The sequence below is a fragment of the Streptopelia decaocto genome (assembly GCF_964273445.1).
Source record: "Streptopelia decaocto genome assembly, chromosome: 18".
NCBI classification, from domain to species: Eukaryota; Metazoa; Chordata; class Aves; order Columbiformes; family Columbidae; genus Streptopelia; species Streptopelia decaocto.
Window position 1 is genome coordinate 7,894,205 of NC_138673.1, and position 13,490 is coordinate 7,907,694.

Sequence of the window (13,490 nt, forward strand, 5' to 3'; positions counted from 1 at the left end):
TATGGCTGTCAAGGTCAGCTCTTGCAGTGGGTAATGCTATTTTCCTTTTTAGATGCTTTTTTCTTCAGTGCATTATGGGGTTCTGTGACTTGTAATTTCCGATGAGTGCCATCCGACCATTTAATTCTTTGCAATTACTATAGTAGATGCCAAACACATTTGCAGTAATTGGATGGCACTTAGGGGATTAGTCAAGACTGCCAAGACTCACAGTCATCCAAACCACAGCTGGGCTCTTGTGCTGTTTCCATGGAAGCCTTGCTGCGTCTGCTGCTAAATTTGTTTGCAATCTGCGTTTTGAATAAAATCTCCCATGCAAAACTCTTGTCAACACTTGTGGCGTTGCTGTGTGGCCCTGACTCTGGCAGTGGTTATTGTGCCATCTCTCTGAATGGCAGCAGGTTTGCCAGTGACTCATTCAGAGTCATTAACCCGCTGACCCCACGCGTTAATGGGCCGTTTGGGCTCCAGGTGTTGTCACTGCAGATCCTAGAGGGTCGTTCAGGATCTTTATGCACCACACAAAGGTGGCAGGTTTGTTATTCTGCCTTTGTCTTGGTCCATCGGGAGACACGACTCTGGTAGCCCAGGAGAGCGAGAACAGATGTTTGTTCTCTGTCCCTTGACTGGTGCTCATCACCCGTCCCCTGTCCCCGCGCTGAGTCCTGGCTTGGCTCTGTCACTCCAGGTTTGGATATTACCTTCTGTTAGGTGACCTTGGCCTCGTAGATTTTGGCTGTTTTTGCGATGATCTGACCAAGGAGCAGGAGGTGTGAAGTTGGGTAATGATGGACAAGAGCTGATGTATCCAAGAGAACTCTTTAATTGTATCCTGGAAGGGGAGGATGGGATGCATCCTGTGATGCTATTTTAATCGGGAGTGACACCAGCTGCTTATGTCTTTCTCATATGCCGGGAAGATTTGCAAGCCTTGGGTTACAATTCCCTGAGCGTGTTCAGACACTGACAGGTTTGCGTATTGAAGGGTGGGAGTGCAGTGGTTTAGCAGGAGAGAGTGAAGTGGAAGTTTGCAGCTCAGGAAAGCTTATCAGGAAAAGGGCTTAAGTAGTTCTTCATTATTAAGTGCCAGTTGCTGACGTAAGAGCATCAGATCAGAGCTGTGAAGTGCTTTGCTGGGCTTGAGAGCCTGGTGGGGCGGCTTTATTTGGAGGCTAATTGAATTGCAGCTCAAAAGAGACATTTCCTGTCATTTATTATAACAGGGTGAATGAGCTGGAATGGAGCAGCACTGCCGCAAGCAGGTTGCTCAGCTCTCTGCCAGTTGGGCTAAACTGGCTCCAGTCTGGTCCCGGCACAGCTGGGACACATCAGCCTCTCGCAGGTGGTGACACGGAGCTGGTTTAGAGCATCTCCAGCCTCCGGAGCTGAGTTCTGCTGCCAGGCCGATCTTCCCAGCTCACGAACCGTGAGCATTGGCCAAGAGGTAAAAAAGTGATATTCAGGAGCAGGGTTTCACCTTTTAGTCAGTGGTTAATGTGAATACATATTTTATTAAAACCAATCAGCTTTCAGGCCTTTGGTTTAACATCTCTCACCGATGCTTTTAGTGACTGACCTTGGAAGATGAAGGCATTGCAATCCAGCTCTGCGTGATGCTGCTGATCCAGCTATCGCTGCACTCCATCTCCTAGCGATGTTCTCTGTGCATTTTTGTTTCATTTCTGTTATCTGACTCAGCACCAGCTCCCTCACAGAACAGGGCACGATGCGTTAGTTTGATTAGATGTGCAGCGTTTTTCTGTCCTCTCCCTGAAGCGCCTTCACTTCTTGGGTCGAGGGACAGGAGTGGATAAACACCCCAGCTAATGATAACAAGGCCTGCACGCGGTTTGGGAGATTCAAGACTTGGGGGAGCAAGCTGGAACACATTCAAAGGCTGAAAATGGCTCTCCTGGAAAGGATGAGCTAAATATACTCTGAAGCTTCGATTCCTCACTCCTACGGGCATGGTCAGATGCTCCTGTGGGTAACGACAAAGACACTTTCCACAGATTCCCTTTCTAGGCAAAATAAATGTTTTCCTAAGAACTCCTGAAAGAAAGATTTGCACTGTGGCTGGATGCTCAGGGGTCCTAGTTCGGACAAATGTTGAAGCTGATTTTTGTCAGTTTTTCATTGACAAGCAGCAACCTACTTCTTATTCACACTGCAAAGTCACGGTGAGGATTAAAAGAGAAGCTGGATGGAGCATTTTTCACTGCAGGCTGCACACGCTTCTGTTCTTGCATCCAAACCCATCATCTTCAGAAAGCAGCTTATGGTTGATGTTGCCGATTTCCGTATGTTTCTGTGTGCATGAGCTGTGGTTTAAGAGCAACTTCCTCCTCCAACCTGTTCAACCCTTCCCCTAATGTTTTTTTAAGATATCGACCTACAAGTATAATACTATGAGAAAAAAACACTAATAGAGAGCTGACCTCTGCTTTTTCCGCTGCCCATTTCCTTTCCAAAATAGTTTATCTCCTACTTACATCCCCTGCTCCTCGTCTCCTTTCTATTTTCAGAAGCTGGTCTGGCGCCTGTTTCTGAGGGATGATGCATCTGCAGCGCTCGGGCGTTTGCTGCAGGAGCGTTTCCAGGGTATCTCAGCATCTTGTGAGTCAACCCCGGTGTGTTCGGAGCCGATGTTCCCTGGTGGTAGCTCAGCAAAGGGTGGAGTGGGGGTCACTGGGGGAATTAGCGCCTGGGGGTGATGGTTTGGAGGAGAAAGGGGCACATCCAGCAGTCAGTGGTGAACGGCCAGGGCTGTCTGCCGTTGCCTGGGAAATGCACCGTCTCTTTTGGGTGCGATTTAAAGATATTATTGGGCTGAAACGTTTCTATGCTGCAATGTCAAAGAGATAGATGTGACCCTGCTGTGTTTCGAATGCCGCCGTGTCAAGTTTAGTTTCCACAGTCCTTTTATGTGGCATTTACGGGCTCGTGACTGGGCTGAGCTCAGCTCTGGGGAGCTGAACGCCAAAATGCGACTGACAGGTGGAAGGAAACGTAGATGAGAAGCAACCTGGGCAGGCAGGGGTGTGTGTCTGTGACTACGTGTGAATAACGAGCAAAGACGTTACCATGAGCACTGTCCACCCTTTTGGTTTAAGTAACGATTATTTCAAATGCCTGTTAGACTGGGAGTCACCGCTTGCACTGCTCGTTAGTGATCGACTCTTATCTCAGCGAGGGTTGAACTATTCATTCCCCTCTGGTATTTAATCAGACAGGATGTTCTGTATCTATATGTGCCCAGCCCAGCACTCACTGTGCATTTTAGTGAGATGTGATGCTGATTGATCCCTTAACCACACGCAGAATTTATTTATTAGTTTCTCAAGCTGGGTTTTGGGTGGGAAGATGTAGTAGCCGGGCAGGTATTTTGGGTAACTGGTAAGGACTGAAGTTCTCGTTGCAACCGCGTGCTGTGTCGTCACATAAAGGCTGAAGAAAGGCTTTAATACTGAACAGGGAGAGACTGTAGCTGTGTCGTCTTGGGTGCTGTAACACGGCTTCATGCTATAACATGTTTCACTATAAATGTTCTATGGCTGTCAGGGAGAGAGTGAAGCTCGGGAGCAAAACTGAGCGAGCGCTTCCCCAGAGGATAAATGAGCTGGAAAGCAGCTAAGGAAGGATCTCGTGTTAGCGCAGCTGCTGGTTTCTGACCTGAAAGCTGCTGCCGGCGAGCAGCTGACGGGAGGGAGGAGATCAGCCTCTGAAGGGGCTGGTGTGTCGGGTTTCCATGCGGAGCACGTGTGGATAATGCGAGCGGCGGCCGCCGCTGCTGCTCCAGAGCACAGGGCGAGCCGGGAGCATGGGGCAGGTGGCTTGGAAGGGTTTATTTCTATCGCTTTTTGATTATAAAACAGAGAAATACGTCATTGCGAAGAACAAGAAGGTGGGGATTCTCTACCGAGTGGTGCAGCTCTCCATCCTGGCTTACCTGGTGGGGTAAGAATCACCCTGCGTTTCACACACCGCTGCGGGTGCCTTTGCTTGCTGTCTTATGGAGATGGATGTGGGATACTCGGCATGCAGCGACAGCTTGCTGTGCCTTATGATTTTAATGCAGGTAGTTCTGCTTGTTTATACAGCTGCATTTTGTGATGTCTAATAGACTTTTATCTGATTTTTCACCTGCTAATGACTGCTCGATTCAGCTCTACCTTCCAGATTAACGTAGAGTTAAAAATAGATCAAACGGCACTATGGCTTTGTGCTGCATTATTTACGCCTTTATTTCTATACTCGATGGGAATGGTGCCAAACCTTAACATCTGACTCATTAGAAACAATAGCATTTACGGCCGTGGTTGCTGAGCCGTGGGACAAACCTGGCTCGTCTGCACGGCTGCTTGACATGCTCAAGTCTAAATGGGAGGGGAGCGAGCACAAAGTGGCGGGTTTCTTTGCTGGGGTGGGCTGCAGCAGCCGGGATTGCGGAGGCTGAGGCAGCGCGAATGTCGGCTGCCTTGCGCTCATTGCAGAGCAGGGCGAGTTGGCGTGGAGACAGAGCACCTCAGAAACGGCCCCGTTCTGCAAGAGCTGCTCGCGCTGACACGTAACGAACACAACGATGCTCCTTGCGGGCTCAGACCCGGAAATATGCAGCCTATGTGATGCTTGCGCTGTTGCTTCCTGAGTTTCTGAGGCTTTGCAGAATGTGATTCAGAGGTCTCTGCCCTCACCGTCTGTGCTTCTGAGTCCCTTCACCTTTCTCGCACCTCGTGTTTTCACTGATTAAATATAGCAGAGTCATTTTTATGTGCTGAGTTTATTTATAGCAAGGTGCACAGCTCCAGAGCCTGCTTTAGTTAGCAGGGCAGAGCTGGAGTCTCAGCAGTCTGGCATGTATTAGCTGCTAAAGGAGGAATCCTGCAGATAATGTTCCCGAGGACACATCCCCTGTCCGGGAGGGATGTAACGTGACCAGTGGCCGTGAGTGTTCAGAGACTGGGCCATACAGGCTATTTTTTTCCCTGGGTGTCTGTTGCTTTCCACAAACCTTTGGCACCGTCACTGGTGGTGCCGCAGTGACTCCATGGTGGCCGGTGTCACAGAGGTGCTCAGCGTCACTCTGATGTCTGACGGCTTCATTCTGCATCCAGTCAGAGGCTGGCTCGGGGCTTGTGATCGTCAAACCCCTCTGGATCTTTTCTTGCACGTAGCTGCCGTTTCTTCCCCAATTCACTGTGAAAAATGTAAGATTCTGCTGTTTGAGCCCTCCTGGGAGAGACAAGCAGTGCCCTTGGGAAAACAAGAAAGTAGGAAACTTCTCAGGGGTGGGGAATGTTGTAATTCAGGCTTGTCACAAGTAGCAGGTGAAGGGAGCTCTGCAGCCCACGCAGCCTGCGTCCCTCCCAGAACCTGCCCCAGTGCCCTTTGCTTCTTCAAGGGCCTGGGTGATTTGTTATCTTGGCATTTGGCAGAGTTGTGGAGCAGCTGGAGGCATTTCATTTAACCCAGAGAGGGTTTCACGCAGCTCTCGCTGCTGCCAGCGGGGAGAAGTCAGCCCAGCCGGTCCCTGCACTGCTGGGCAGCCGCGTTTCCAGCTGTGCCAGCGAGGAGCCCGAGCACAGAGGGCAGGGTGTGATCAGGCTGTCACCATCGCCCTGGCCTGCAAAAGATCCTGTATCCAGCTGAGAATATTCCCTACAGGTTTCTGTTGGCGATGTTCAGTTCACCTGCAGGAGCTGCATCTCCCCAGCCGTGACCAGTTGCTGGACTGGCAGCCTAACGGCAGCCGCTAAAACGGGAGTGAGTGTGTATTTGTGAAACCAGCTACACTCTTCACTGCAACTTGCAAAAGCTTATATTATTTTTCGTCTTGAGGAACACAGATCCCTGTCCTCCCCTCTGTCCATCGAGGTTGCTGAACGTGGCACAGGACAGGGAGGCCGGTTTGGTTTGTAACCCCATGACGAGTTATTACACTTACCCTGCATGTGGGGTCTTGGTCCTGACTTTTCCACCAGTGCTGTAGATAGGTACAACTTGTGTCAAAGAGTTTATTCTAAATTTGTAGTAGTAGTTGCAGAGAGTTTGGTGTCATTGGCTTGTTTTGATTTGCCCTTGCATGGTGTTTGGCCGTGGTGTAAATCTCTCAGCCCAGCTGCTGCTGTGTTCTCCGCAGGTGGGTGTTTGTTGTCAAGAAGGGCTATCAGGACACGGACACGTCCCTGCAGAGCTCGGTCATCACCAAGCTGAAAGGCGTAGCCTTCACCAACACCTCGGAGCTGGGGGAGAGGCTGTGGGACGTCGCAGACTACGTCATCCCTCCACAGGTTGGCATCACCTCTGCTGTTCAGCTGGAAAGTGATTGTCCAGCGTGGCTGCTGCTGGAAGCGCCGAAGTGATGTATCCAGGTCTTTCCCATGAATAAGCAGGAGAGTTGGCTACAAGAAAGCGATGCTGTGTCTTCTCTTAGGTCTTTCTCGCAAATATCAAGGCAGCCTTGCCTCTCTCACAAAGGTCCGTGCTGTTTGGCAAGCAGAACCGTGCAGCAGGAGTCCTGGGGATGTCAGTGGGACTGCTCGGCTGAGCAGAGTGTCTGCTTGCCTGGGCTCATCTCCACTCCTGAGTGTGCACGGAATCACGGAATGGCTTGTGTTGGATGGGACCTTTAAAGTTCACCTAGTCAGACGCCCCTGTCACAGGCAGAGAAACTGCGGAGCAATTTGAGTGATGAAAGTTACTTGAAATGTGTCTGGCTAAACCTGCCTGGCTGCTTCCTTGACTTGGGCAAAGTGAGATGCGGAGCTGATGCTTCAGGGGAAGAGGTGGCAGCAGATGTGGCCCGGCACCAGGCTGGAAGTTGCCCAGCTGTGCTTGCCAGGGGCTGTCTGTGCTTGTCCTGCTCATGTCTGCCATGTGCATGGAGATGTGTGAAGGGAAAATCAGGATCCTGTGCTGACCAGGGGTAGAAAGCTGTAAATGGATAGAAACAGGAGAGAGGGAGATGTGACTGTTCTGCGGAGAATTGCATCCTCCTTGTAACAGATGCTTTAAAACAGGTTTTCTAACTATTCCTTCTTTACTTTGTTTATTCTAGGGTGAAAATGTCTTCTTTGTCATGACGAATCTGATTGTGACCCCAAACCAGAGGCAAGCCACATGTCCTGAGGTAGGAAGAACTGAGCCCCTTGGCCCCCAGACCCCTACAAAACCGGGGGTAAGAACTGACAGAGGACACCTGGGGAACAACGAACACAGAAGGATGAAAGGCGAACGGTTTTTGTCTGTAGTGTAACATCTCAGTTGGGAAAACTCGGGCTGGTTACTGCAAACCTGGGAGGTTCAGCTGCCTTAATTTCCAGAGGCACTGATCATGTAGAGTCTTGCTGACTCTGGCCAGCTGGAGATGAGACCAGAGCAGTGGCTGCTCAGGGTCAGAAAGGGCCATGGGAAAACATCTTTGAGGTGACTCGCTGTACTTAAGGGTAGAGGAGACTTTCCAAGAACCCCATCGTGGGAAGGGCTGAACATTCAGGCTTTTGTTACCTTCGGGACATGAGAGGGTGTTTGGTAACTTCCAGAACATGCCTTACGGGCCAGAGGCGTGAGGTCTTTCCCTGTCCTGCTGAAATGTCCTCTGCAGACGTGGTTCAGAACGGGCTGGGGCCTGGGGGAGGACACTGGCTGGCTGGGGAGGGTTGTCTCCATGGAGCAGTGATGAATTTTCCGTATCAGGAGGAGAGGGCAGCCCAGGCCCAGAGCACAGCTCGTTTGTTCAGGACGTGGCTGTCCTCTAGTGGCTGCATTAACCCAAGAAGGGTAATTTTGAGCTCAGAAAGCTTGTGGCTTAAATCAAAGGCAGGGTTGTCTCTTAGGGTGAAGTACTGTGGCCTCCTGCTTGGTTTTGGTGAGTGGTGGGGGATGTCTGGGTTTTTCCATAGCCTGTCCTTCTCCAGACTGAGCAAAGCCCCAAAGCAACAGCTGAACCACGGTGTTGTGGTGGTGTGACACTGCCCAGCTGTTTGCACGACCTACAGCTGCCGCTTCAGCTGCACGTTTTCAGTGTTCCCCGTCCTATACAGGATTCACCCCACATCAGCAGCAGTTTCTTACCCCTCTGAGCCTTGTGTCCTGTCACAGGTCTCACTTCTGTCCTCTTGTGCTTTGCAGAGTGCCAGCATTCCCGATGCCCTGTGTCACAAGGACGGGGACTGCCCGGCTGGGGAAGCGGTGGTGGCCGGCAATGGTGAGAGTCCCTCCTCTGTCCTGTTTCTGGTGGAGATGGGTTCCTTTAGAGGCATCAGCCGGGTTACAACCCCAGAGATCGCTGATGACAGAGAGTGGCAAGGACTTCCTTTGCTTTACGACCTTTTATTAAGATTGCTGCCTTGCCTACCGCTCTGTGGTGGCTGGGCCAGAGCACGCTGGACTGGTCAGAGAAACAACACGAGTGTTTGCTCCAGCTGAGGCGCTTTCACGGCGGGAAGGGCTGAGGGTGGCAGTGAAAAGCACCTGATTCTCATGTGCCCTGTAGACAAGGAGAGAAGTGGCTGCTCTGCGTGACCTCTTTTGTGATGTCTGTGCTGCAGGGGTTAAGACTGGCCGTTGTTTGAAAGACAGGGACAGCATCAGAGGGACTTGTGAGATACTGGCCTGGTGCCCAGTGGAGAAAAGATCCAAGCCCAAGTACGTGGCTGTCCTGTGCTGTTTCCAGGCTCGAGTCGCTTGGCTTTTGTGTCATTGAGGGTGGTTTCTGGGTTCCCTCTGCTTGGGCACTTGCTTGAATGTTGGCTGCTGCAGTGCTGGGGGGAGCTCCGCGTGGCCCCCTGCACCCCCTACTGGGGTCACTGGCTGTCCCAGGGCTGTCCCAGCCCTCAGTGCTTCCCCTCAGCCCACACTCCTCACCAACTCCTTGCTGGCAGTGTGGGGAAAAGCAGCTGTTTCTGAGATAGCAATTCCAGTTTAAACATGCAGAGTGGGTACGAATGTAAACCAGGTAACAAAACCTTCTCTTCCAGGAAACCACTTCTTGCCGCAGCAGAAAACTTCACTGTTTACATCAAGAACTCAATCCGTTTCCCCAAGTTCAAGTTCTCCAAGTAAGTGCAGGTAGTCGGAGATCCCCCTGTCCTCTCCATCACAGAGCAAATAACCCCAGTTTGCTCCACTGTCCTTCTCCTGCTTGAGGGTTGGGGTGGGAGGTGGACATTCCCTCTTCCAAAGTGCACGGGGAGGCCTTTGGCTTCCAGCCGTGCAGGAACAAGGAGAAAATGCAGGTTCAGATCTTGGGGCCAGGCTGTCCTTCACCAGATGAGGTCTGCAACGGCTCCTACAGCATGGGATGCACCAGAGCTCCTAAGGCAGATGGATCTGGCCGCCGGCCAGTGCATAGTCACGTTCCTGAGCTGCTTCTGCTCCTAAATATTCGTCTTCCATAAAAATGAAGGTGCCTGGACAAGGCTGAGAAAATGCAGGTCTAAAACTATTTGTTTCCGTTTGCTGCTGAAGGAGCGTGTTCTTGCTTTTCTCAGCTAGACGTTTCTAGCATCTTTTTTTTCCTTGAGAAAACTAAATGGCCCTGGAGCACCCTGGCAACCTGCTCCACGTGAGTCCTTCCTTGTGCCCACATTCAGCTGGGCCAGTCCCTGTCCAGCCTGGACGTGTGTTTTGGGTGGGCATCCTGCTTGCCCTGGGCCAGCAGCGGAGAGGCTCTCAGGGTGACGAGGCTGGTGACGAGGTGCCATTTCTGTTGTGCATGAAGGATGTTGGAGAAGTCTCTTGTCTCTGCAGTCTTGGTGGCGTAGGCAAGCAAAGGAGACAAAGTGGCTTTTCCCCTTCCTTACATGCAGGACAAATGTGCTGGCAACCAACAACGAGTCCTACCTGAAGAGCTGCCGCTACAGCACGGAGCATCCGTACTGTCCCATCTTCCTCCTTGGGAACATCATCCAGTGGGCTGGGAGTGACTTCCAGGAAATGGCCTTGGAGGTAGGAGTGTCCCTTGGGCCCGTGTGGCTTCCCAGCCGGCCATACCGAGACCCCCTGGCTGGGGTTTGCCGCCTGCCCAGTTCTGTGTGTGTCAACTTGTCCCTGCATTAAAGAGCCTCTTCTCCACTGCAGTATGTTACAGCCACTTAAATTAATGAAATCAGTGTCCTGCTATGAGAAATCTCAGATGGCAGCACAGGGAAAGCGAGGGTTGTGTGTAATGTGATTAATACCTTAAGCATGAACTTAGCCCATCCAGAAGTGTGTGTGATTGTGCCTGTGACCAGAAATGTGGCTGTTCTTGTCCCTGGGGAAAACTTCCCCAGGTATCTGACAAATTTGAAGATACATTGATTGAACTAAGCTTAAAAAACTCACACTGTCTCTCTCTTTCGTTAAGGGTGGTGTGATAGGAATTCAGATTGAATGGAACTGTGATCTTGATAAAGCCCCTTCTGAATGTAATCCTCACTATTCTTTTAGCCGGCTGGATAACAAGTTTGCAGAAAAGTCCATCTCTTCTGGGTACAACTTCAGGTAAGTAAGGAGGAGAATACGGTTCAGTACTGTGGTCAGGCTGAGCTGGTTTGGAGCTTGGCAGGGAAGTACCACCTAAAACTGTGTTTGATGAAAGAACAGATCCGTTGGAACAGATAAGGGAATTCATATGGGTTCTTCTGTGTGGGGGACATGATGGACTTAAAATCAGCACTGTTGTATTCCAGGTTTGCCAAATATTACCGGGATGCTGAGGGGGTTGACTACCGGACACTCATGAAAGCGTATGGAATCCGCTTTGATGTGATGGTGAACGGCAAGGTGAGGTCCCGGGCCAGACTTTCTGAGCATGGAGAGGAAGAAGAGGGGAGAGCCCACTCAGCACAGAGACAGCTCTGGGATGACAACAGTCTCACTGGCTTGTTATAGGAAAGGGCTCCTGCCATTCTTCCATGTGGAGCTAACCCTGCGCAGGGAAGGACATGACCTGGAGTGCAGATGAGTCTGCATCTCTTCTAAATCTAAAAACAGGCTCATGTGAAGTCCAACGAAAGTAACTATGCCCCAGAGACTTGTTTTCCGTGCAGAAAAAGATAAGCCTAATGCAGGGATGACGCAAGCTTAGAAATGCAGCCTTGGACAGTTGGATCTGAGACACACAGACCTTTAGCCTGCAAGATCGGTCAGCGCAAATCTATGGTTGTGCCTGCTTGTTGCAAACAAAACACACCCACAGGAGCCTCCCCCGTGTAATACCAAACCCTTAAGATGTTTCTTGGGTTGTTTTTTCACCAAGTGCTTCATGACTTTTTTTCTTTTAGGCAGGGAAATTTAACATCATCCCCACCATTATCAATATCGGCTCAGGGCTTGCTCTCATGGGAGCGGTGAGTGAATGTGCTTTCTTAAAGTAACATATTGGGACCCAGATTGGTAATTTAGCTGTTCTGAGGATAAAAATGGGATGGTTGGTTTATATCTTCTTCAGTAGAGTTTTTGCTACTCTGCCTGCTCAGTCAGGTGTATGCCTGTGTCCTGGCTTAAAGGCATTTGTCAATGTACCTTGTGGTCTAAATACCCCTAAGATTACATGGAGTATAAAGGAAAACACAGCTCCTACAAGTTATTCTTCTTTAATTAATGCTCATTGCTAATGAGATCAGAACATTTCCTCTTTTACTCCAAAGATAAAACACAAGTTCTTTCTGTTTGCAGGGAGCTTTCTTTTGTGACTTGGTGCTGCTGTATCTGATTAAAAAGAGTAACTTCTATCGAGGCAAAAAGTACGAGGAAGTAAAGTAAGTGGGCTTGGCTTTTGTGTTTAAATGTAATGGCTTTATTGTTATGACTAATAGAAATAGGAGGTACAAGAATACAGTAAACTTTAATGGCAAACAAAGGCCAATTCCAGGAAATTATATTCCTCCAGTGAGTTTAGCCAAGTTCCTCCCTCTGTAATTCACTGTTGCAGTTTGCTGGGGAGTGAAGGAACCTGCTGTGTCACGGCTGGGCTGGAAACGGCCTCACGCTGTCGGTCCGTGATGACTGTGGGTGGAGTTGGGCAGCTCCGAGAGCCTCATGAAACGGAGAACTGGGGCTGTATCTGCAGGGAGGGTGACGGCCTCTGTGGCACGGTGTGACAGGCCTGGCTGGGAACCTTTTTCCCGCGTTGTCTCCTGAAGCAGAAATAGTCCGTGTGCCTTGTCTGTCACCTTTGCTTGTCTCCTCAGGTCCAGCTCCAGGAAATCATTATCCAGCCCCACGCTGAACGGGAATCAGAGCCCTGAGCAGCTCGGGGGGCTCTAGGCACAGCGATGGCGATGCCAGCTGGACTCGCATTCCGGGGAAACCACGCAGGTGTGAAATCACACCAGGACTGGGAGGTGGAGACACCCCAGATCAGATATACTCTCTGTTATTGGGATTCCCAGAGGAAAAAAAAAGTCCTTTAAAGAACACCTTCCTTTCCCTGAGATGTTCTTTGGTATCCTGAGCTTGCAACAGTGTGTTGTCAATATGGATTTATAAAAGGATTTTATAAAAGGAAAAAGAAGGCACCAAATGAATGGTTTTGTATCCCTTGATAGATCTATTTGTCCTTACATCACTAGCCAGCGTTATCCCGTGGCTGTGCTTCACTTCCACGCGCCAAAGAGCCGTGATGTGACCCAGCACCGGCACTCGAGGAGGGCTGAGATCCAACCCGTCTCCTGCTCCCCTGCCTGTGGCCGCCGCTGCCGCCTCTCGCTTGTGTGACTCACAGGATAAAGCTGTAAAGCAGCAGGACGGCTCTTGTCGGGAAGCGCGATGAAGTTCAGCAGCTCTCGGAGCGTGGGGGAAAGAGGATGATTATCCTGTAACACCTTGGGCAGAGCAGGGGCAGTCGCTGTTAGGGCTAGAAACGGTGCGTCGCCAGGAAAGCCTTCGCAGCAGCTGCAATGAGGCGCTGTGCTCATCTCAGGACCAGCAGAAGGTCCTGCCGCAGCTCCTGGTGGAGATTGCCCGGCCCCCTCACCCGCGGCCACCAGCTCCACTTTTAGTTGGCCCAGAGAACCATTTCGGAGCACAGAACAGGTGACAGGGGTATTTTGAAGTAAGGCAGGACACACATTTTTGTGGTTGACATTGGGGGGAAAAGGGGTTAATGCACTGAAAAGCAGCGTGGTGTTGGAGTATCTGCATGGAGATGGTCTTGGGTTCTCCCTCCTTTGTTTAGCGGTTGGTTTAATCTGCTCGGGATTGTCCTTTTCTGCATCATGTACCAATTGTTCATGGTGGGGAGAGATCCGGATGGGGGACCTAATGCTTATGCCTTTTTTCATAGTACATTGAGCTGTACTGCAGAACTGAATTTAAGTCTTCATGCCCCCCAAATTCCATAGAATATTTCCCTTCTTTATATCATCTATTTAGCACGATTCCCATAACCATCGTTGTTGATGAAACATAACCAGATTCCCTCTCAGGAGCTTCTTTTTTTTTCCTCCTTGTATTAATGTACAGCAATAAAATGTATCACTTTAGGGGAATATTCCCTGAGACTC

At 50.4% G+C, this 13,490-nt stretch overlaps 1 protein-coding gene across 2 annotated transcripts; it reads left to right on the forward strand.

Annotated features, from left to right (window-relative positions):
- The first annotated feature begins 3,437 nt into the window (after positions 1 to 3,437).
- Positions 3,438 to 13,487, forward strand: P2RX5 (purinergic receptor P2X 5). 2 transcript variants are annotated; one of them, XM_082068519.1, is made up of 12 exons: positions 3,438 to 3,957; positions 6,140 to 6,290; positions 7,058 to 7,177; positions 8,131 to 8,206; positions 8,550 to 8,646; positions 8,979 to 9,059; positions 9,810 to 9,948; positions 10,349 to 10,485; positions 10,674 to 10,767; positions 11,268 to 11,333; positions 11,662 to 11,744; positions 12,177 to 13,487. In XM_082068519.1, the coding sequence occupies exons 1-12, from the start codon at positions 3,821 to 3,823 to the stop codon at positions 12,250 to 12,252; spliced, it is 1,257 nt and encodes a 418-aa protein (XP_081924645.1). In that variant the 5' UTR covers positions 3,438 to 3,820; the 3' UTR covers positions 12,253 to 13,487. The 2 variants fall into 2 exon arrangements, with proteins under 2 accessions (XP_081924645.1, XP_081924646.1); XM_082068520.1 differs by having other exon boundaries at positions 3,440 to 3,957; positions 7,058 to 7,129.
- The last annotated feature ends 3 nt before the right edge of the window (positions 13,488 to 13,490 follow it).

Excerpts from the sequence above, each read along its gene's own strand:
- P2RX5 (XM_082068519.1), top strand. The coding sequence starts at position 3,821 with ATGGGGCAGGTGGCTTGGAAGGGTTTATTTCTATCGCTTTTTGATTAT. Across the intron at positions 6,291-7,057 it reads ACTACGTCATCCCTCCACAG|GGTGAAAATGTCTTCTTTGT; the intron begins GTTGGCATCACC and ends TGTTTATTCTAG. Across the intron at positions 7,178-8,130 it reads AGACCCCTACAAAACCGGGG|AGTGCCAGCATTCCCGATGC; the intron begins GTAAGAACTGAC and ends TGTGCTTTGCAG.